This window comes from Peromyscus leucopus, chromosome 8b, assembly GCF_004664715.2.
Source record: "Peromyscus leucopus breed LL Stock chromosome 8b, UCI_PerLeu_2.1, whole genome shotgun sequence".
In the NCBI taxonomy this organism is placed as follows: domain Eukaryota; kingdom Metazoa; phylum Chordata; class Mammalia; order Rodentia; family Cricetidae; genus Peromyscus; species Peromyscus leucopus.
Window position 1 is genome coordinate 38,042,879 of NC_051086.1, and position 23,206 is coordinate 38,066,084.

Genomic DNA, 23,206 nt, shown 5'->3' on the forward strand with positions numbered 1-23,206 from the left:
TCTGTAGGATTATTCGAACCCTTACTAGCATCAACTTCCCCCTTCTGCCCCTTGGGGACCTTCTCCCCCTTTGCAGGGCAGTTTTAGGCTTGGGCTTTGGAGGAGCAGGTTTAGCAGACAACCTTGGTTTTATCTCCTTTAGTATCCCCTTTCAGCCTTTCTTTTGAGCATGGCAGTGGCGGGGGATGTCAGCAGGGATGCAGCGGGGTACGGGTTTGGTCCGTTGGGGGTGGTTCTCGCTGTTTTCCGTAGGGGTTAATTTTTTTTTTTAATTTTGGCTTTTGTTTTGAGACAGGGTCTTACTTCGTAGCCTTGGCTTGCCAAGGTAGAAATGTAGGCTTGTCTCAAACTTGTAGATCTGCCTATCTCTGCCTTCTGAGAGCTAGGATTAAAGGCATGCACCACCACACCCAGTTAAATTTTTCTTTTATGTGTGTGTTTGTCAGTATGTGTATATGTGTAACGTGTGTGCCCAGTGCCTATAGAGGCTAGAAAAGATTCCGAAATCTTGGAACTGGAGTTACACATGTTAGCCACCATCTGGGGGCTGGAAACTGAACTCCCATCTTCTGGAAAAAGCAATGGCCGAACTGTCTTTCCAGGCCCTATAGTGTGTTTTGTTTTCTTCTTTGAGACAGAGTTTCTCCGTGTAGCCCTGGCTGTCCTTGAACTCAGAGATACGTCTGCCTCTGCCTCCCAAATTGGGATTAAAGTCATGCACCACCACCGTCTGGCCTGTAGGTTGTTGTTGTTGTTAGTATACTAGAACTGTCAGCTGTACCAGAGAGTGTGATGAGTGGTACATGGGCATCAGCTGTAATGCCTGAGGTTGTTCTTGAGTCAAGGACAGGAGAGCAAGAAAGAGCTCAGAGTTAGTGGTGGAGGTATTGTCCGGTGTAGTGGCACATGCCTTTAGCCTCAATGGCAGCATGTCTCTGCAGATTTTGAGGCCAGCCTGGTCTACACAGCAAATTCCAGGACAGCCAAAGCTACGCATGGGAACCCTGTCTTGAACACAAGCTTCTCCCCACCCACCCCCACCCACCCCGCCAAAAAAAACAGAACAAAACAAAAAACCCCAAACCAAAAATGGAATGGAAGTCCTTTAAGTAAGCTTAGAAACTTAATAACTGGGCTGGTGCATGCTGGGAATGCACTGTTGGGGTTTTATCTCTAGTTTAAGAAAACTGAATATTTGGAATAATGAGATTTTACATTTTTTCCCCTCATATATTCATCTGGCTACAATACATTTGGATGTAAAAATTATGGATTTAGTTTGTTCTTGTAATGTTTATTCCTTTTTAAACTTTAAGATTACCGGGTGTGGTTATAATCTTTATTGGTTGCATTTGAGAGGCTGAGGCAGGCAAATGTCTGAGTTTGCCATCCTGGTCTACACAGTGAGTTCCATGGTAGCTAGAGCATGGCGGGGAGACTCTTAGGAATGTTGAAGTGATGGTGTAGAGCTGGCTTAGCACAGAGAGTCAGTCCTTTTCAGGCTCTTACAATTGGTTGACTGACTTGTATTGTTTGTTTTACAGGTTGAATCGACCAAAGCGATGGTTATGGAGAAGCCTAGTCCCCTGCTGGTCGGGCGGGAGTTTGTGCGACAGTACTACACCCTGCTGAACCAGGCCCCGGACATGCTGCACAGGTGTGCTTTCCCGTGCCTAGGAGGGGTGTTGTGGGATGATTCTTCACATAAGCACCTATAAGTAGAGGTTTAGAAAGAGGATAAGATCTTACCATGGTCGGTAGTCCTGCCCTGGCCTGGAATTCACAGAGCTCGCCTGGCCCATACAGATTTACTTTGTAAAGCTGTATTAATTCACTAGCGAGGTGGTTAGAATCTGTCTGGTATTTTTGGTTGTTGTAGTATATAAAACTGTGTGGACTTAGACTGATTTTTCACACAAGTCCTAAGATGAGTTTACTGGGCTAGAGCACTATATTTTCTTTCTTTGTTTTTTTTTTTTAAGATTATTTATGTATTTATGTGTTTATTTATTACGTATACAGTATTCTGCCTGCACATATGGCTATCGCACAAGATCTCATTACAGATGGTTGTGAGCCACCATGTGGTTGCTGGAAATTGAACTCAGGACCTCTGGAAGAACAGCCAGTGCTCTTAACCCCGAGCCATCTCTCCAGCCCTGTTTTTTTTTTTTTTTTTTTTTTTTTTAAATGCCAAATGCTGTTTATTGAAGGACGGAGGAGGTCTTAACTACAGGCTTACAGCACAATGGGAGGAGGGCAGAGTTGGCTACAGGGGTTTTACAATCTTGCATCTAAGCTGTTAACGCCCATTATGCAGGATAAACAGACAAGGAACTTCCCTTAAGCATTCAGGAGGGTGGAACCCATCAGGGAATTAGCATAGGGAGGATATCAAGGTCAAGGTCAGCAAGCAAGGCAACAGTTACCCAAAACTAGCACTATATTTTCTACTTCAGCCAGGCTGGATTTTTTTTTAAAAGCTTTATCATTTCTAAGACAGTATCTGCTTCTCTTGACAACCTTTTGGTAAAGCATTTCAGAAGCTGGCCTCATCTTATAGATGTTGATTTTTAGAGCATTTAAAATTCTCTGGATTCACCTTTCAGCAGCAGAAAAGGTCCCTGCGTGTTTTTACCCTTCTTTTTTTCTTAATTCTTGCTGGGCTTTATGTCAGTTTGCTTCTCTGCTCTGCCTTGTAAATGAGTTAAATTTGTGGTGTCAGAACCTGCATCAGCGCAAACCCAAGCTGGAGCTGGAAGACACTGCATGCATACCTCTTACTAATGCTGTTAGAGCCTACGATTTCCTTTTCCTGCATTTCCATTCCCATCGAGGGTGGAGTGGAGAGGGGCCTGGTGGAGAGCAGAGGCTGCTGAAGTGAGTTTCTTTAGTAATGTGAAAAGTAGCATGTTGCCTGATGCATTGGTGCACGCCTTTAATTTCAGTACTCTGGAGTCAGAGGCAGCTGATCTCTTGAGTTCCAGTCACGTCTGGTCTACGTAGTGAGTTCCAGACAGTGCTCAATAGGAGAAACCCTGTCTCAAAAAGGTAGATGTGGATGTTGATAGAAAATACAAAGCCATAGCGTGGCTCACTTATTTTAGAGTTTATTGGACTGACCTCAGAAGTCTTCCGGGATTGTTCTTGCGTTGGCATTTGGCTGTATATCTCTCTGATATCCTTTTAGTGAAAACAGGGTATTTGAGTGTATAGGCGGGAGAGCTAAAGGAATGAAAGTTGGTACCGCCCGCACACAGGACAACTGCCCACTGCCTTCTCAGGTGGGAAGGCACCGACTCTTCGGTCCGTGACAGGGCAGCTGTCCTCAGCGGAAGCAGGAACTTGACTTTGATTTTAAGTGCCTGGCTTTGCTGACAAACTCCAAGGTCCTTCCCAACATGATCATCCTGCCCTGAAACCTGGAAGTTGGGACTTGAAAACCACACACATGCCTCACTGACTGAGACTGTTCCCACTCCGGGTGTGTGCAATGGATTTATCGTGCACAGACACAGAGTCCCTGCTGTGAGTCTGCCAGTGAGGTGGATAGGTATCAAGCCTGAACACTAAGTACCTGCTCTTCGGGTGCTTGAAGATGAGAAGTAAATTGCCTTCTCTTGTACAGATTTTATGGAAAGAACTCTTCCTATGCCCATGGGGGCTTGGATTCCAACGGGAAGCCAGCGGATGCAGTCTACGGGCAGAAGGTGGGTGCTATGGACCAGCAGCAGCAGAGGAGATAGTTTCTTGTCTACCAGGCAGCTGGTCCTAGAGGGGTGACTCCTGTTTAATTCCTTTGTTTGCTGAAATGCCTGTGTGTTGTCACATTACATGTCTGTGTTAGATAGCTGGCTACTGCATAGGAATGTCATTTCTAAACTTAAAAGGTGTTCATTTGCCGGGCGGTGGTGGCGGCGCTCGCCTTTAATCCCAGCACTCAGGAGGCAGAGACAGGTGGATCTCTGTGAGTTCAAGGCCAGCCTGGTCTACAAAGTGAGTTCCAGGAAAGGTGCAAAACTACACAGAGAAACCCTGTCTCAAAAAAAAAAAAAAAAGGTGTTCATTCAAGACAGCTTTTTTTTTTCTCTCTCGAGACAGGGTTTCTCTGTTTAGTTTTGGTGCTTGTCCTGGATCTTGTTCTGTAGACCAGGCTGGCCTTGAACTCAGAAATGCGCCTGGCTCTGCCTCCCGAATGCTGGGATTAAAGGTGTGCGCCACCACCACCTGGCTCAAGACAGCTTTTTCAAACATGATTTTTGATATATGTTTTTCGCTGTCCAGGAGCTTGCTATGTATGTCTGTCCAGCCTCCTGCCTCACCTTCTTAAGTGCTTGAATTATACATGTGGCAGGACAGTTATTTTTAAGGGGCTGAGCTGTGATCACTGGAACTAGCGTACACACAGACAGTTGAACTGTATTGTAACAACAGCGGAACTGGAGCACAGACAGACAGACACACACACACACACACACACAGTTGGGCTATATTATAACGGCAATGTATGCATTCTCTTTATCTGTGTTGTGTTGGGAAATTTTTATTTTTTAAAGTTCTTTTAAAGATGTATTTATTTTCGTTTTATATGTGTGTGGATGTTTTGCCAGCATAAATGTCTGTGTACCATGCACATGCCTAGTGCCTGAGGAGGCTAGAAGAGTGCTTTGTATCCCCAGGAACTGGAGTTGCAGGTGCTTGAACTGCTGTGTGGGTGCTGGAAACCGAACACAGGTCTCAGGAAGTGCAGGAAGAGCTCTTAGCCATGGAGCCATCTCTCCAGCTCTGAAATGTTTACATTTAGTGATTTTTGGGGGAATGTGACTGTCATGGTATGCATGTGGTGGTCAAAAAGGTCACCTTGTCAGGAGCTTTCTGCTTCCTCCTTATAGGCCCTAGAGATCACATGACTATGGTCAGACCCCATAGCAAACACCCTTACCTGCTGAGCCACCTCACCAGCCTGGGATCTATCAATCTCTCTCTCTGTCTTTCTCTCTCTCTCTCTCTCTCTCTAGGTATGACTGGGTATTGTGTAATTTTAAGGTGTTAATTGCAGTGCTAGAGAAGTCTGGTTGTGTTAACGTGCTGTTCTCACTGCTGAGGCAGAACCCCTGGCAGAAGCAGCTTAGGCAAGAAGGGCTATTGAGGCTCAGGGTTTGAGGTGTGTTCCATCATGGTGGGGAAGAAATATAGTAGAAGCACAAGGGAAGTGCTGGTGCTCAGTCCCCCTTCTCTTTCTACAGTCCAGGACCCTAGCTTATGGATTGGTGCTGTCCATGTTTAGGATGGGTCTTCATTCCATGCTTGACCTCATTTGGAGAAATGCGCAGAAGATTGTCTCCTAGGTACCGTCAAGCTGCTTAGATCCATGGAACAGATTTTTGCCCTTCCGATGTTCTTGTGTTGCTCTTGAGATTGCTTTGATTGCTTTGCTCAAGGACTGCTTGCAGGAACAGGTGGTAGGGTTGAGTGTCAAGGACCAGATCCAAGAGAACACAGGGAGGAGCTGGAGGATCTGCCAGGGTCTGTTTTTGGTGCTGGTAGCTGTTGTCTTAGTTTCTGAGCTGCTGAGTTCCTGAGGGATTGACTCTTGCCTCCATTCCTCAGGAAATCCACAGGAAAGTGATGTCACAAAACTTCACCAACTGCCATACCAAGATCCGCCACGTGGATGCTCACGCCACTCTGAACGACGGGGTAGTGGTCCAAGTGATGGGGCTACTGTCCAACAATAACCAGGCTCTACGGAGGTTCATGCAGACCTTTGTCCTTGCTCCTGAGGTATGTTGCATGATGGCTGTTGGCTCTGTAGTGATGGAGCACGGAGATACTACTGTGTGTAGTCCCTGGATTTCTGGCAGCCCAGGGTTATAGGAATGGCTACAGGGGCAGAGCTGCTTTGTCCCTTCTGTCCTGGAGCTAGGGTGTTCTCACTGGCCCCAGGGAGCTGTGTTATTGGGGGATCTCTTCCTTCTAAACCATTTGAAATGAAGGACACTTTGTATCCATTCATCTGGCATCTTCTCAGGACAAGGCATTCTGTCCCATAACAGAATTTGTTAGCAAATTCAGGAAATACTACTCAGTATAACTTGATCCACATTTAAATTTCAGGAAGTATGCCAGTATAGTCTTCCATAGTAGTTTGTTTTTTCCAAGCTAAGATTCTGTATCTAACTGTCCATTGTGTTCCTCTGGTAGTGTGTCTCTGGTTCCCTGTCATTTGTAGTACCTTCTTACTCTTCTGATTTGCTTGGCCTTGACAGTTCTGAAGAGCACAGTCACATGGTGTCCACACTTGATGTGGTTTTCTTCTAGTCATCATTCAGTGCCATGATGCCATTTAGTGGCTCTGGTCTCCCAGGTCTTGCCACTGAAGTCAGGTAGCTTTCGTATCTAGTTTGTAAGTTGTGACCAATTCTCGGATCCTGTATAGACATGATGCTCGCTATCAGTTTTGTATGCTGTCATTGGTCTTCATGAGAGGCTCTTGGCTGAGTGCAAGGATGATAGATGGGAATGTCTGGTCCCATCCATTTACTCTGTGTTCATTCATTGGCATTATCTTATAAAGAAACCCCCCACCATCATTCATGTATTTCTAGTATATTTAGTGAGTTATGATTCATTAATAACTCTTCAGCATATCCCTATGTCCTGGGCTTAGTCAGTGGGAACGCTTCATGCTGTCCTCTTCTGGTGTGGGCACAGGATGCTTTATGTCCTTGTGCTGGCCCTGGCTCCTTAAGCCCTGTTTGAGAATTAACTTGTTCCGTTTGTTCATGGTGGTTCTTTGTAGTTAGGCTTCTGAAGGTTCCACAGGTGATGATGAGGGATGCCGTCGGTGCCTTCAGAGAACAGGGGCGGGAAGCTGCAGAAGTGTGGAGTCTCCTTGTAAGGACTTGCTGAATAAGTCTTTTCTCCAGCATTCATCTAAGAAATTCTGTTTAGGATAGTGTGAAATTACTATCCTATCTTTAAAAGAACTTTTGGGGTGGATGGGGCCTTTTTAAGACAGGGTTTCTTTGTGTAGTCCTGGCTGTCCTGGAACTTGTTCTGTAGACCAGGCTGGTCTCAAACTCAGATCTGCCTGTGCTGGGATTAAAGGCGTGCACCACTGCCACCTGGCAGATATTTTGTTTTGAGACAGAACCTCATTATGTAGCTCAGACTGTCCTGGACATCACAGAGATCCTCCTGCCTCAGCCTCCCAAGAGCTAGGATTGCAGGTATGTACCACCATTGAGTGTGTAGTCGAGATTTTTGAAGGAAGACTTACATTAAAGTGTAAAATACTCGACAGTCATGCTGGTGCATACATGTAATTCCAGTTTTAAAACCTTTTTGTTTTATGTGTGGGGGTGTTTTGTCTGCATTCACGCAGTGTGCTCAGAGGCCAGAAGAGGGCAGTGGATCTCCATGTGGGTGCTGGAACCAGAGCCTGGTTCTCCTGCAAAAGCAGCCAATGCTCTTAACCACTGAGCCATCTTTCCAGTCCAGCAATTCTAGCTTTTGAGAGGCTGAGGCAGGAGGTTTGCTAGCTTGAGGTCAGTCTACAGTAAACCAAGAGGTGATGTCTCAGAAGGAGGCAGGAGACTGATGACTTCTGTATGGGGAGAATTTTACAGCCTTGTATTGCTAATTACAGGCTCATCATAGTTCCTTTTTGTCTTTCAATGGAAGCATTTATCTCCCTTAAGAAAATGTATTGTTGCATAAAGCATCTCAATATACCAAGTACTATGGTATGTTTTGATATCCCACTTTTTGTGGTTGAGAGAATAACCTTAGAAATTGAACAGCCAATAAATGAGATGATTGAATTTGGGCTCAAGTGTGTCTAAACCCACATGAGAAATCTTTTGAGTTTTATTACCATAAGTACTTGTTCTTGGATTAATGTTCTTACCTAAGAGTTAGGGCATTTAAATACCTCCTTGAGTTGAGACTACAGTGCCTCTAAATGGTCGAAAAGTCTTTGGCATCCTGTGCAAGAGTTTTACTGATTTTTTTTTTTTTCCTATGTGAGTGACCATCTGGTGGTAAGGATGAATATTTTAACAATATGTCTGCATGGTTCTTTACAACTGTATGAACAGGATTTCACACAGTAGGGCATTCAGTCTTGGCACAGATGGCATCTGCTGGAGTGAGTGCTGCTACCATTTAGTGCTCTCCCTGTTCTTGCCTTAACAGGTATCAGCCCCCATTGTTAAAACAGAAATGTTTCTAGATGGTGCCAGATGTCGGCTGGGGCAAAATCTCCTGTAGCTGAGAGCTGCTGTTGTAGGGATTTGGTTTTTGGTTTTTAAAGGAAGGAAGAGTTTGCTTTGGTTCACGTTTGAAGGGTGCAGTCCATCATGGCAGTGAAGTCAGGCAGTGGGAATGGGAGGCAGCTGCCTACCGTGCATCAGAAGCAGGAAGTAGAGAGATGAATGCTCATGATCTAGGTTTTTATAAGTCTGAATAACTGAAAACTTGTTGCTGACATTGCAGGGCTCTGTTGCCAACAAATTCTATGTTCACAACGACATCTTCAGATACCAAGATGAGGTCTTTGGTGGCTTTGTCACCGAGCCTCAGGAGGGTAAGTGAAGCTTACTTGTGAAGTTACTTGTGTGGAATTTGTGAATGGCATCAGGTTGACTTATGAGAATGTTTTTTGTTACAATGTGTATTTTATTAATGAGTCTTATCAGCATGGGATCTGTAGGGATTATCTTAGTTAATGTGAATGGTCAGTTTCTCCTGGGTCAGAGCAGACCAGTTAGCCCGGCTCAGTGTAGACACCATGCAGAAAGCCTGGCACACCCGTGCTGCTCTGAGTGCTGGTGAGGTGTGCAGCCTCCACGGAGCCCCAGTTCTGGAGAGTGGGCAGTTGAGAAGCCTGCCTTTTTTCTGCAGCGAATGCAGTTCTAAAGCTGTGTGCTGGTGTAGATAATGGCTGGAAGAAAGGACAGGGTGGAGTGTGCAGAGTAGTCTCTGTGCCCCACCCGGCTCTAAATAGAGGCCTGTTAGGTCCACTCCTCCATCCTATAGGCTAACAAGGTGGGGTGGCCTGCTGCAGATGCACATTGTGGTTTTTGCCTTTTTTTTTTTTCACTTTATTGAGCTCGTTCCACAGTGTTCCTCACAAAAGCTGACATTTTCTTTCTGAGAAGGGATTTTTGCATCAGTCTTTGTTACTGTTAACTGAATCCCTGGGAAAGGGGAGTCACTTTTAAGGGTATAGATTTGAGAGGTTCCCAGATCCACCGTTTTCCTCTGGGGTGTAGGCCACCCTGATGAGAACCATGTGACCACAGCAGTGGGCAAGGACTGAATTCACATGCCAGCTCGTTCTCTAGTCCCATAGTTTACTTGGCTGTATGAGTTCCTTCCGGGCTGGCCTTTGTAATAAACACAGGTGCTCTGTGGATCACTCTTCATTCCTTTTGTGTACTTGATTTTCTCAGCTAAGACAGATGGGAGGCTGAGGAGCCCAGTGCAGAGTAACCTTCCCTACCTATCCCAGAATTCAGAGCAATTACAAATCCTCCTACAAATGTCTCTCTTGCGGTGATAAAAATACCCCAACTTTGGAAAGAAAGGGTTTATTTTGACTCACAGTTTAAGGGGGACAGGTCCATCATCGTGGGGGAGGCATGGTGACAGGCAAATAGGGCATATGGCAGGAGCAGGAAAGGAAGCTGGCCCGTCACATTGCTTCAACACACAGGAAGCACAGAGCCTTTTCCTTTTTAAAGAGTCTGTGCTTAATTAAAATGTTTAATTTTCCCCTTAAAGTCTGTGCCTTGACTTTACCAAAGTGCCCTGCTTTCTTTCCTGTGTTTTTCTTTGTGTCTGTAGTAGAAACTGTAAATTAAGGAACTTGTGGGTTTAGAGTGATTATAATTATTTTACACATTTTCCTCTTAGAATCTGAGGAAGAAGTAGAAGAACCTGAAGAAAGACAGCAGACACCTGAGGTGGTGCCTGATGATTCTGGAACTTTCTATGATCAGACTGTCAGGTAAGGGAACTTCTCTTCATGTGCCTAGACTTGCAACAAGAAGTTGAATTGTGTTGGAGCAGACATGTTTTCTAAGGATTAATCTTAGGCAATGAGCAGGGGCTGGGTGTCTGTATCAGTGGGTAGAGGGATTGCCTAGTATACCCCAGATCCTGGGTTTGATTCTTAGCACTGCCTAAGTTGGGTGTGGAGAGATACCTGTAATCCCACTGTTCCAGAGTCTGAGGTGAGAGGATTGCTGTGAATTTGAACATATCCTGGAGGGCCTGTGGAATGAGACTCTCCAATGAGGAAAGCAATGGTAATTTTCTAGAAAAATGTTTTGTGTTATTTCTGACTAGATAGCAATATGCAACTTGCTTATTTTTATGGCATATACTATGAAAACTGTTTAGATAATGTTTGAGTTACTTTTGGTTCAGGTTACTAATTGTCGTGGAGATAGGAGCTCACTTAGCTCAGGCTAGCCTGGAACTTTTACGATCGATCATCTGTCCTAGCCTTCTAGATGCTGGGCTTACAGGTGTGCACACAAGTATCGGAAGAATTTACTTAACTAGATGAATAAAATTTCAAACCTGTAAGCTAACTAGTAATAATGAGAAGTTTCACAGCCCAGTAGTACTATGGCTCAGAGAAGGCGGGGTGGCTCAGGATGACCTGTGTTCGATTCCTGAAACACCTATGATGGAAGGAGAGCTCACTCCTGCAAGCTGTCCTCTGACCTCCGTGGGTATGCCAGGACACATGTGCAGCCCTCCTCCCCGTAAGTCAGTGCAGTAAAGATTAAGGCTGTCCTGGGGCTGGAGAGACTGCTCGGCTGCCATAAGAGCACTGTGGCTCTTGCAGAAGACTTGGGTTTAGTTCCCACCACCCACATGGTGACTTAGAAACTCTTAACTCCAGTTTCAGGGGTTCTGATGTGTTCTTCTGGCCTCCAGAGGCACTGGCATGGATGTGTATATACTCAGAAACATACATAGACATATAAAAAATAAATTATTTTTATTTTTTAGTTTTTGAGACAGGGTTTCTTTGTGTAGCTTTGTGCCTTTCTTGGAACTCGCTTTGGAGACCAGGCTGGCCTCGAACTCACAGAGATCCGCCTGCCTCTGCCTCCCGAGTGCTGGGATTAAAAGCATGTGCCATCACTGCCCAGCCTAAAAAGTAATTTTTAAGGCAAGTTTTGGGTTACACCCTTTTTAAAAATTATTTTTTCATGACCTCAAACAATGAGTATAGTGTTGTCTTTGCTTTTTTTTATTGTTCTGGCCCTAGGGCAGAAGTGTTTTAATGGGCCAAAATGTGTACTGTTGCCATGGATGTCCCATGTGTCAATACTCAGTGCTCAAAGCCCCTTTCAGACCTTTATCAAAGTATGGTCATACCTGTTCACTCTGGTTGAGAGTGAAGAATGTGTTTAACCACAGACCTACTGAGGTCCGTGACCAGAGGAAAAAAATGGCCAGGGACAGTGTGTGTTGGCAACTGGTGTGGAAATGTAATCACTGTTTGGAGGTGTAACTGATGTCTTCTCTCCCAGAATTCCTTGTGGCTTTTTAAAAAAAGATTTATCTATGTATTTTGTGTATATGGGTGTTTTGTCTACATATATGTGTGTACACCAGAATAGGGTATCAGCTCACATTGTGAGCCACTGTGTGAGTGCTGGGAATTGAACTCAGGACCTTGGGGAAGAGCAGCCATCTAAGTCGTCTCTCCAGTCCCTTTGTGTGTTTTTATGGGAGCTGTTTTGTGGCTAAAGCCATAGATAGTAACATTTGCTATCTTGGATTTTGAAGCTAGCTGCTTCACTAGCCTTGCTTTGCCTGAGCTAGGCCTCAGAGATCAGAGATTTTGATCTTTCTCCATTCAATACAATGGTTCTGTGATCCATATAAATAAGCTAATTAATAGTAACTGAGAAGCACTTGATTCTGTTTTGATCCTTAAGATCGTATGTTCATCAGAATTTAGCAAACAAGCTCTTGTCCTGAGACCTTCATCTTATGTCATAGGTGGCTGGAAGTGTCTGGGTGAGTCATAGAGACAGGCTTATGTTTCTCAAATTCTCCCGTGACAGCAATGACTTGGAGGAGCATTTAGAGGAACCTGTTGTGGAGCCGGAGCCAGAACCGGAGCCGGAGCCAGAACCGGAACCTGTGCCTGACATCCAAGAGGACAAGCCTGAGCCTGCATTGGAGGAAGCTGCTCCGGAGGACGTGCAAAAGAGCACTTCCCCGGCCCCAGCAGATGTCGCCCCAGCACAGGAGGACTTGAGGGTATGGGTTGTGGCTTAGCACTATGTTCCTGTGCTGAAGAGCAGTCCTAGGGTGTTGGTAGATGTGCAGTGTCCTATTGTTGGCCGCTCCAGAGCTCTTTCTGTTTTGAGACTGATTCTCATGTCTCCTAGGCTGGCCTCAAAGTAATCCTCTGACCTCCCTCTCCTGAGAACTGGGAATGTAGTTATGTCCCATCAGGCCTGACTTTGAAGACACTAGGGACTGAGCCACATCCTCACTCTCTGCTAATTTGTTTATTTGTTTTGGTCTTTTGAGACAGGGTTCCTTTGTGTAGCCCTGGCTATGCTTTATAGACCAGGCTGGTGTTGAACTCAGAGAGAGATCCACCTGCTTCAGCCTTCCAAGGGCTGTGATTAAACACCTGCACCTAGCCTTCAGCTAGTTTTTAAAATCTCTTTTTCTCAATCGTAATTACTTTGGTTGACTTTGAGCTGGTCTCACTGTGTAGCCCAGGCTAGCCTTTCTTAGTCCCCTAAGTATTGGGATTGTAGGGGTGTGTTGGTATGCTTGACTGCTTCCAAGATAGTCTTGTAAGCTGTACTGTTTGTAAGCTGGCACATGCTTGTAGACTCTGCCTGTGATTGATGCGAAAGGTGTATGTATGGGAAGCAGACATTAATGACTATGTTGCTCTGATGTGTCTTGTTCTTCTTCCCTAGACATTTTCTTGGGCATCTGTGACTAGTAAGAACCTTCCTCCCAGTGGGGCTGTTCCAGTGACAGGGACACCACCTCATGTGGTAAAAGTGCCGCCTTCACAGGTAAGAGTCTGAATCTAGGAGTTGGGGTAGACTTAACTGCTTTGTTAGGTTTTGAGAATGGGATCCTGGTGTACTGGGAAGGGGAGAGGCTAGCAGGTGGTGGTGCTTTACTAGTGTGGTGAACTGTGCAGTAGCTAGAGTAGCACTTGGCCAGAAAACAGGGCCTTTTTTGGTTTATATGAAGTTCTTTTTCTATGAGGGTGGACACATGGGTCTGTGCATGCATGTAGAGGCCAGAGGCCAACACCAGATGTTGTTCTTCGGGAGCTGTGCACTTTGGTTTTTTGTTTTGTTTAGTTCTTGTTTTTGAGACAGGGTCTTTGTAGACCTGGAGCTCTTAAGATTGGGTGAGGTTAGCTAGTCAGTGATCCTCAGGGAGCTACCTATCCTCCTTGGAGCCAGAATTGTTATTTTCTAGCTTAATAATTTTGTTTAAGAAAATAGACAGGGGGGGGGGTGTGACTCAGCTGTTAGGAGCATTTACTGCTCCTAAATGGGGATCAGTTCCCAGCATCCACACGGGAGCTCCAGTCCTCGGGGATCCAGTGTCCTCTTCTGGCCTCTATAGACAATGCATGTACTTTGCACAGAGATTCATACAGAAACACATAATTAAGAAAATTATTTTTATTGTTTGGGTATGGTTATTTTGCCTACAAGTATATTTGTGCATCATGTACCTATATGCTGTCCTTGGAGGACAGAAGAGGGCATAGTGATTCCCTGGGACTGCAGTTATAGTTATGAGCAACCAGGGGGTGCTGGGAATCGAACTTTGGTTCTTAATGCTCTTAACTCTGAACCATCTCTCCTGCCCTGCATATATAATTTTGGGTATGGGTAGGTGGCTGGATTATGGCTCAGTGGTTAAGAGCTCTTACTGCTCTTGCAGAGGACCTGGGTTCAATCTGCAGCACCTAAGTGGCTCACAACCATTTGTAACTCCAGTTCCAGGGGGTCTAGTGCTCTCTTGGCTTTTTCCAACCCAAGACATACGCATAGTGCACAGATAGGCATGCAAGCAGAATGCTCCTACACATAGGATGAGAAAGAAATAACGAGGCTGGTGAGATGGCTTAGTGGATAAAGGCACCAAGTCTCACAGCCTGAGTTGGATATGTGGGACCTACTTGTATGTGTATGGCATGTGCATAGCATGTCTGCACATACACACAATAAATGTAATTAAGTTTGTTTTAAAAGAAAATATCAGATAAGCAAAGGGTAATCAGTAACCTTTTTTAGCCCCGTCCAGAATCTAAGCCTGAATCTCAGATTCCACCACAAAGGCCTCAGAGAGATCAGAGAGTTCGAGAGCAACGGATCAATATCCCTCCTCAGAGGGGACCCCGGCCAAGTAAGAGCTTTGGAGACTTGTCTAGCTGGTGGTTTGAGATGGGAACAACTTCTGGGTCTGCTTCGGGTGGTGGAATAACTTGGTTTGGGGCGGAGGGAAACTTGTTCATGAAGAGTCTCTGAGAGTCTGTTTTGTCTCTCAAGTCCGTGAGGCTGGTGAAGCAGGGGATGTGGAGCCTCGGAGGATGGTGAGGCACCCTGACAGCCACCAGCTCTTCATTGGGAACCTGCCACATGAGGTTGACAAGTCGGAACTGAAGGACTTTTTCCAAAGTAGGTGCTGAGTCTCCGTGTCCTGATTTCTTTCCTAAGCAGCCTCACACAGTGGAGGCACAGGTGTAGTGTCAGCTCTTCTAGTGGTAAGGAGCAGAGACTTAATGATATGTTTAGTCCAGTGCTTGAGTGAACCTTCACTTCCACAAACATGAGTTTTACTCCCTAGAGCATGCCATCAAGTGGAAAATTCCACTCTGACCTCAGTATCATGAGATGTAGGTATACTACATGTAGTGTTGTATAAAACTCTTTACAGTGGCATGTAAGGATCATGTGAGACATAATGCATTGTCTTTTACCCTTGGGTCCTCTCTCCAAGATCTAAAATTCACAAAGCCCATAGCCTGAAACACGTAGATCTTGGTTGTGAGATTCATCTGAGGGGCATTTGAACTCTTTGCATTTTAGTGTGACATCTTTGAAATCAAGTGTGCATTTTCGATTCAAAGCACATCTTTGTTTGATGTGAAACCGAGTGCTGGGTAAGCTGGGTGTCTGCAGAGAAGTCATGAGCTCTTTGCACTTACAGATTATGGGAACGTGGTGGAGCTGCGCATTAACAGTGGTGGGAAGTTACCCAACTTCGGTTTTGTTGTGTTTGATGATTCTGAGCCTGTTCAGAAGGTCCTTAACAACAGGGTAAGCAACTTTGCATCTCTGTGTTTTGTCTGCATTGATATATGTGTGCCAGGTGTGTGCAGTGCCCTCAGAAGTGAGAAAAGTGGGGGAACATCCCTGGAAATGGAGTTATCTTTTATTTATTTATTTGTTTATTTATTTGTTTATTTGTTTGTTTGTTTGTTTATGGGGCAGGATTTCTCTGTGTAGTTTTGGTGTCTGTCCTGGATCTCGCTCTGTAGACCAGGCTGGCCTCGAACTCACAGAGATCCACCTGGCTTTTCTTCCCGAGTGCTGGGATTAAAGGCGTGCGCACCGCCTCTGGTTGGTTGAACTGGAGTTCTCTATTTTGATAACTCCAATTGTACTGGCAGGTGACACTTGAGGTGCTCTCGACCTTCTCTCCATGTCGCTGTGTGGGTGAAGGTTCTGCACTCACTTCATAGTCTGTTTTTTTTTTTTTTTTTCCTCTTTTTGTGGGTTCAGCACTAGCTCATTGAATATCACTTTCCATCCAAGAGGCCCTGTTGACATTCTTCTTCAGGTGCCTTACTTTCTTATCGATGAGCTGTTTTCTCATTTTATTTAAGTCAGTTTCATGATGTTTTTACTTGAAGTACCGTATTCTGCCCAGTAACCCCAAAGCTGAGGAGGCATCTTTTTTTTGGTTTTTGGAGACAGGGTTTCTCTGTGCAGCTTTGCGCTTTTCCTGGATCTAGTTCTGTAGATCAGGCTGGCCTCGAACTCACAGAGATCCACCTGGCTCTGCCTCCCGAGTGCTGGGATTAAAGGCGTGCGCCACCACGGCGCAGCCTGAGGAGGCATCTTTATGTCATCGTTTACCTGAAGTTTGCTTTAGTTACTAGTGAGTTACTTGTGTTTCAGGGCTGTTCAATTTGCCTCTTTTCTACTCACCTCATAGGCATGTACTGGTAACAGGGAGTTCAACAGGGAAGCAGGTTTGTGAGCTGCTTGAAGCTGCTTCTCTTCAGGGAGGCTTTGTTCCCTTTCCCAGTCAGGAGCTAGTCTCAGTGTGTGCTTTCCTTGTTCCTCACAGCCCATCATGTTCCGAGGTGCGGTCCGTCTGAACGTGGAAGAGAAGAAGACCCGTGCTGCCAGGGAAGGAGACCGCAGGGATAACCGCCTACGGGGACCCGGAGGCCCCCGTGGTGGGCCGAGTGGTGGGATGAGAGGCCCTCCCCGAGGAGGCATGGTGCAGAAACCAGGCTTTGGTGTGGGCAGGGGGATTACAACTCCAAGGCAGTGAATTGCTTGGCCCAGATCTCCACACAGCACACAGCCCTGGCTCCTGCAGAATGGTGAATTCCTTCAACCAGCCTTTGGTGTCTCAGAGTAGTCTATTATAAACTGCTCGAGTTTGTACAATTTTAATTTCGCTTGTGTTCATGGTGTGTGCCCCCCCCCCACTCCCCCTTTTCCTCCCTGACCTTTTAGTCCTTCACTTCCAGTTTTCCGGAACGATACTTTAGGAGGAGTAGGTTTTTAAAGAAGAGGGGAGGCTCGCCTTCCTGCCCACGCCACAGATACAGACTGGAGTTTAACAGCCATTCCCCAAGGAGTGCGTCTCGCTTTTCACTGACAATGGATGTTTCATTTGTTGGGAGACACAGGATTTGATAAACACTTTGGAAGCAGGAAAATCCATATTACCTGTCGAGAGTCACGACTCCTTTCTGGTGTGGAAAAATTGCCTTTTGGCAACTGCCACTGGGTCCCTGCTGGTGTGGCTAACTGAATAAAAGGTGTTTCCAGAACTTTGTTCTTTTGACATGTGATTACCAAACAGTTCTAAACTTCTGTTTTTACCATTGGATTTTAAATTGTGACGTAGCCTGTCAATGTCTAGAACGCAGCTAAGGATTTTTTGTTGAACTGTTAGGTTTTATTTTTTTTTTTTTGAACTAGAGTTTTTCATGTTTTATTTGTATTTGTAAAAAAAAAAAAAAGAAAAGAAAAAAAAAGGACAAAAAAATCCCCGTGAGGAAACAAACCCCCAATCTGATAACAAAACCAAGCAAAACTGTGCCTTCTATTTATCTTTGATTCTGGTCCTGACAATTGTTTAAAGAAAAGTAATAAAGATTCTAGATTTGTGTTCAGATTCAGAGTATGTGGGGGAACTGTAGAAAATTTTTTTTTTTTGATCACGTGTATGTGTCGTGTTAACATTGTTCTGCCTTATCCTAAAATCACGCCTCAGACTGGACCGCTTTTGAGGAAGGTGCTTCTGCGAGGCCTCTGACCTCAGTGGCTGATGGCCACGTTCTACTCTGCTGTCTGTCTGGGTTCCTGAGGGGCCCATCAGAAGGATTTGGCTTGAATCTCGGACTTGGCTAATGTGCTCCAGGGTCTGCATATTTTTTTTTTCTTTAAATCATAGCCATATGGTAAATTTTCTATTTTGTTACGGTTCTCTTTTACTGATGGACATGCAGTGGGTGTTTCTTGGAAAAGGCCAATTTTTATTAAAATATTTCTGGAAGAAAACTTCATCTGGCAATGTAGACTGCTAAAACTCACTTCACAGTGTTGTGTTGAGTGGTGTGTGTGAGATGGGTGAAGGTTTTGTTTACACAGCTTCAGTGTGCGGATAACCAGATTGTCAAATCTGACTTTTCCTAATGTTTTTTTATGTGTGTGTGTATGTATGGGGGGTCTATTCACACATGGGTGTACCACAGCGTACTTGTGAATATCGGAGGACAAATTGGGTGCAGCCCTTATATTCCGCCCTGTTGGAGACAGTCTGTCCTTTCTTGCATAGGCCAGGCCAACTGGCCCCTAGCTACAAGTTCCCAGGGATCCTCTCATCTTGCTGTAAGCACAGGGACTGCAGACATGAGCCGAGCCTGGCTTTTCTGTGGGTTCCGGGGATTAATCAAGTCTTCACACTTGCACATAGCACGTCTGCCAGTCATCTCCCCAGCCCTCTCATGTTCATTTTGAGAACTGTCATGGATGGGTAAGCGTTACAGTTTTGTTGTTAGAAAGGGTAGTTTGGGTGAAAATGATAAAGTTACTGGTCTGATCTCAGTACCTCACAGATCTGAGTATTGGCAGCATCTATATGTGAGGTAACTGAGTCACATGACTGTTTTAGGGTTACTTTAAATATTTTATTTATTTATTTAAATGTTTTAGGTCAGTGATTATAGAAAAGTATTCAGCATATACTACTACAGAAGTAGATCACATAAAGATTTTGGTGACAAGAAAGACAACAGTGGTGGTACATGACTTTAGTCCCAGTACTCAGGAGGCAGAAGCATGTAGATCTGTGTGAGCCTAACCTGGTTTATGAAGCAGTTTCCAGTCTGGCCAAGGCTGCATAGTGTGACGTTGTCAAAAATCAAAACAAAAAGGCAGCCAAAGAAAAAAGGAACCCTAGATTACTTCTGAAAAAATAAATTGAGGCGGTGCACTTTGGCATAGGCCTGTAGTCTCAGACACTAGAGAGCCACAGGCACAGGAAAATTTCAAGTTCAAGGCCAGTCTGACCTATGTAATAAGGTCTGTCTCTAAGTTTCAGTAACTCGGGGTAAATCTAAAAATGATTTTCACAATTGTACTAAGTCAGATGGAAGTTCTCCTTTGCCAGGAGTACTAACCTACTGAGGCTATTGACATTTGGCAGTACAAGGCGAGGAGGTGTCTTGGCATCAGCACTGCCCCTCATATTCTCTGTGGGTCAATGGTGATCAGGATTGATCTGAGAAATAAAAGTTTCCTGTGGGTACATGGAATGGTGGTGGGATCAGGAGAAAAGTCCTGTTTCTTTGGCCTCAGATAAGTGGGAAGTGTAGATCTCCATGACCTCTCTCTGTATTGCCTGTGTGTATGTGTGGGTGCACGTGTGCGTGTATATAGGGATGTAGCAGTATGCCTGAATTGCTTGTGACTAGCCCCGCTTCGCAGCAGTGGGACTGGGATGGGGATGTGCTTTGAAAGGGCATGGGCCTGATGGGACTTAGCACAGTTTACATTGCTGAGAATCTGGATGTCAATACTGACACCACTCGAATCCTAAATCTCAGTGCTTAGAGGCAGGTGTTCATCTCCACGTAAAAAGCACAGGGTTTTTCTGTATCTATGAGGCTGACTCTTATAGCCTCAGATCAAATTAAGATTTGATCTGTAGGGATGACTCTGGATAGTTCTTTGTTATTGAGGGGAGTCTTAACCTGGACCTGTGATGGATTTTTTTTTTTTTTTTTAAAGCCAAGTGAGTCTTAGTCGTCTTATTTATGTGTACATGTGTGTGTTTGTGTGAATGTTGGCCATGTGTGTGCAGGTGACTTAGGAGGCCAGATGATGTTGATGACTCCCTGGAGCTGGAGTTGTAGGTAAGTGAGCCTTCGTACATAGGTGCTGGGAACCGAACCCATGTCCTGGAAGAGCAGCAAAATGCTCTTAGCCACTGGGCATCTCTCCAGCTCCGAGTTTTTGTCAGACGTAAGTAAATCTTAAACAAAACTGTTACTTGCTTTCATGGTGAGATGGTATTCCCATGTTCTTCAATCTCAGCTGCTGCTCTGGAGCAGTGGGAATTAGATAATTAAAATAAAGGCCTGTGGCACATACTTGTAATCCTGGTGTTCAGGAGACCGAGGCAAGAGGATTGTGAGTTCAAAACCAACCTCAATTACAAACCATGAGACTGTCTCAAAGACAATGCAGCAAGGAACAAGTGAACTCACTTAATTTTCACGTCTACCCTGTGGATTATGGTACAACAGCAAGGGGAAGATACGGCATGAAGCAGTTGAGTGAGCAGGGCTTCCAGGAACAGGTGGGGTTTCTAGGCAGTACCTAGTGTGTTGAACCAGGAGCCCATGTCCAGCTGAGGTATTCCTAGAGCGGGATCGCCACTGCACAGACCTGAGTTGCTGTAGCATTCAGAACACAGTAGCGCCCCTGTTCTTTTAGGAAAGTAAACTCACTGATCGCTTATAGAACTGGCGTTCAGCCCCCACTCCCCTTAGAGATGGATGCATTTATTGTCTCAGCAAGCTGTTTTTTTGTTAAGAAAGGTGGGGGGAAGGGTACAGGTGTGTCTGTGCAGTGTGTGTCTGTGTGGAAGCCAGAGGAGACAGCCTTGAGTGTCCCTAGGAGTCATCCACCTTTTTTTTTTTTTTTTTTTATTAGATGTCTTACTATGTAGCTGTAGTTGTTTTGGAACTTGCTACATAGATTAGCCTCCTCTTTAACTCACAGAGATCCATCTCCCTCTGCCTGTCAGATGTTGGGCCTGCGACACACACTTGCAATCCTGGTGCTCAGGAGGCCGAGTAGGTGTACTGGGAGGCACCTACATTGAAGTCCCTAAGTGATGGCTGAGTCTGTGATTGGAGTCACCGAGTTGTGCAAGCCAGCATCAAGCTCTACCTTGTTCTTTGAAATAAGGCTTTCTCACTGGGACTTGTTGCTCTCATTAGGCTAGGTAGCTGGCCAGTGAGCTCAGGGCATCCACCTGTCTGCCTCCCCAATGCAGGGATTACAAGTGTGTCCCGCGACACCCAGCTTTTATGTTCTGCAGACTGAACTCAGGTCCTCAGGCTTGTGCGGCAAGCATTTTACAGAATGGACAATTTCTCCAGCCTTGCTAATGTGATGCTTTAAGAGCTGAAACTCAGCTGCCATGTTCTCTGAGGTCTTCCAGCATTCTGTATTTGGAGTCCCCAGGGGCAGTGTTTGGGACAGGAAGCACTGCTCTGTCCTCTTCCTGCCAGGCTGTATGTGCCACGTTATGTATCAACGGCCTGCTGTTCTTTTTCACATGATTCACTCGTGAGGTGAGGCTCCAGCTCGTGGAATGACAAGAGTCCCCATGGTATTCCTGGACATGCTAAGCCCATAGCTTCCCGTGCCCTCTCTTCCCTGAACATGGGCATGTGTCCCCAGACCCATCTCTGTTTCACACCAGTTCTTGTCAAGACCCAGTTCACTGTTAGAATTGTAAGTGAGCAAATTCACCTCCCTTTCATTTTGTTTTGTCCCTTTTCAAAGTTCTGTCCCATTCATCGTCATAAGTAGTGTCTTCCTGGAGGACTCTTTCTCATGGTTCAGCCTGGAGTTGGAATTAGCTTTTTACCACTGTGTTCTTAGGGAACTGAGAACAGATGCTTAATTTCTGTATCCCATGGGGAGGCACCTACCTTGAAGTCCCTAAGTGATGGCTGAGTCAGTGACTGGAGATAGCCTTCCATCAATTTCAGATTGTGTGGCATTTCAGTACAGGAAATTCTTGGAAGACTGGGGTGGGTGGGTGGAAGTAGGGGGTCTATTGAGGAGGAAGTCTGTGGTCTGAGTATTCTTCCTGGATGTCCTTTGTCCATTGTAGGCATTGTCCCTGCGGGACAACTCGTTTCTCACAAAACTCATGCTCCGCCCTGCTAGAAGGGAGTGGTCAGTTTCCCTTCTTCCTCCCTGCATCCCTCCTTCTTCCTGCTTCCTTCTTCCAACCTGCATCCACTCTTCAGAAAAGTCCCATCAAGCTACCTCAACAGACTTGACACTGCACCCTCCCCCTCCATGACGTCACTGGTCTCCGTTCCATCAGATTCATCTTTCTGAAGCAGCTGCCGCCTTGTACCCCACATGTGTTTTCTCTCTCTCCCCACCCCCATAGACTGTAAGCTCTTTGTGGCAGGATCTGTGAGTGAGTCACCTTCGTTAACCCCCAGTGGTATCTACCAATAAATATTCTTGACTAAACAAATGAGTTCTCATTTCTCACTATGAAGTCCTAGTGAAATGCTTCCCAGGTTATACACAGGTTCTTCTCTGGGGGTAACTGTAGGATTTCAGAAGTTCTCACAAGATTGGTGAAGTCTAATAATTAGGAGTTAATCACAGAAAATTTCAGAAAACTTTAATTTTTTTCATTAGAATTGGCATGGATATGTGTCTATGGATGGCTCAATAAATATACTTTTATATACAGCACAGAAATTTTACATTCCATCTTTAAATTGCAGAAATAGATTTTTTTTTTTACAAGCCAAAAAGACCTGAACCCCAAAACAAAAATAACAAAAAACAAACCCTGCCATAACTTTAATGACTTCATGCAAAAAAGGGAAGGGGCCAGAGAGAATTGCCTGTTCAAGGTTGAATGGTCAATGAGACGTAAAAATAGTACATTAAGGAAGCGGTTGCTTAGCACGCTGCTTAAGGTGGGAGCCAGACAGATCCTTAACTGCAGCTTTAAGGCCATACCTAGTTTATACATATATACAAAGAAGTTTCCATAGAAAACACATGGTCACATTCTCTTCTGGGAAAGGATGAGGAACTTCCGTGAGAGTAATTCAGACCCAATTTTCCAGGTCAATTCATCAGAGATGTCCCCGGACTGCTACTCAGCAATCTGCTTTGGCTATGTGGCTTGTGGAAACCTCTTCCATTGTGGTGATGAAGTACTTTACAGCTCAGCTCACAGTGCCCAGCTAAGCACGGCTCTTGCATCTTTTGGACTTAGACAATTGCAGGCATCTTACCTCTAATGGACCCCACATCCACACTGGCACTGTGATAGGAAGGATGGCAGGATGCCCTTGTAGGGTTGAAATGCCCAGGGAGTCTTAACTTCCAGGAAGCATTTCCTACCTGTTTAAAGGGGCTGAATTTTCTCCCTTGTGATTTGTGATACATTTCAGTTGGAAGCTAACTTTTCTGGGGAGGGAAAGAGGAAATATAAAGTTACCCAAAGAGCCAGCCATCTGCTCTGTCTCAAAACCAAGCCAGAGAACTTTGAAGACAGGTTAGGTTTGTGCAAACACCTAGATGGATGAATTAGATATGACAAAGGGTAGTCCTTTGGAGGTGACTCCCAGGTCCACAGGAAGTCATTCGCT

The 23,206-nt window shown here is 45.2% G+C and overlaps 1 protein-coding gene across 3 annotated transcripts in view; it reads left to right on the forward strand.

The window, feature by feature from the left end:
• Positions 1-17,837, forward strand: part of G3bp1 (G3BP stress granule assembly factor 1) — a 32,223-nt gene extending 14,386 nt beyond the window's left edge. For 2 of the 3 annotated variants that reach the window (XM_028880044.2, XM_028880045.2), the window contains exons 2-12: positions 1,545-1,657; positions 3,629-3,710; positions 5,611-5,784; positions 8,500-8,590; positions 9,922-10,015; positions 12,099-12,297; positions 12,978-13,079; positions 14,325-14,436; positions 14,580-14,708; positions 15,241-15,350; positions 16,387-17,837. In XM_028880044.2, coding sequence (XP_028735877.1) covers positions 1,563-1,657; positions 3,629-3,710; positions 5,611-5,784; positions 8,500-8,590; positions 9,922-10,015; positions 12,099-12,297; positions 12,978-13,079; positions 14,325-14,436; positions 14,580-14,708; positions 15,241-15,350; positions 16,387-16,596 — 1,398 coding nt within the window. In that variant the 5' untranslated portion in view covers positions 1,545-1,562 and the 3' untranslated portion in view covers positions 16,597-17,837. Of the gene's footprint in view, positions 1-1,544; positions 1,658-3,628; positions 3,711-5,610; positions 5,785-8,499; positions 8,591-9,921; positions 10,016-12,098; positions 12,298-12,977; positions 13,080-14,324; positions 14,437-14,579; positions 14,709-15,240; positions 15,351-16,386 lie in introns of those variants that run through there. The other variant, XM_037201302.1, reaches the window with a different exon arrangement.
• The last annotated feature ends 5,369 nt before the right edge of the window (positions 17,838-23,206 follow it).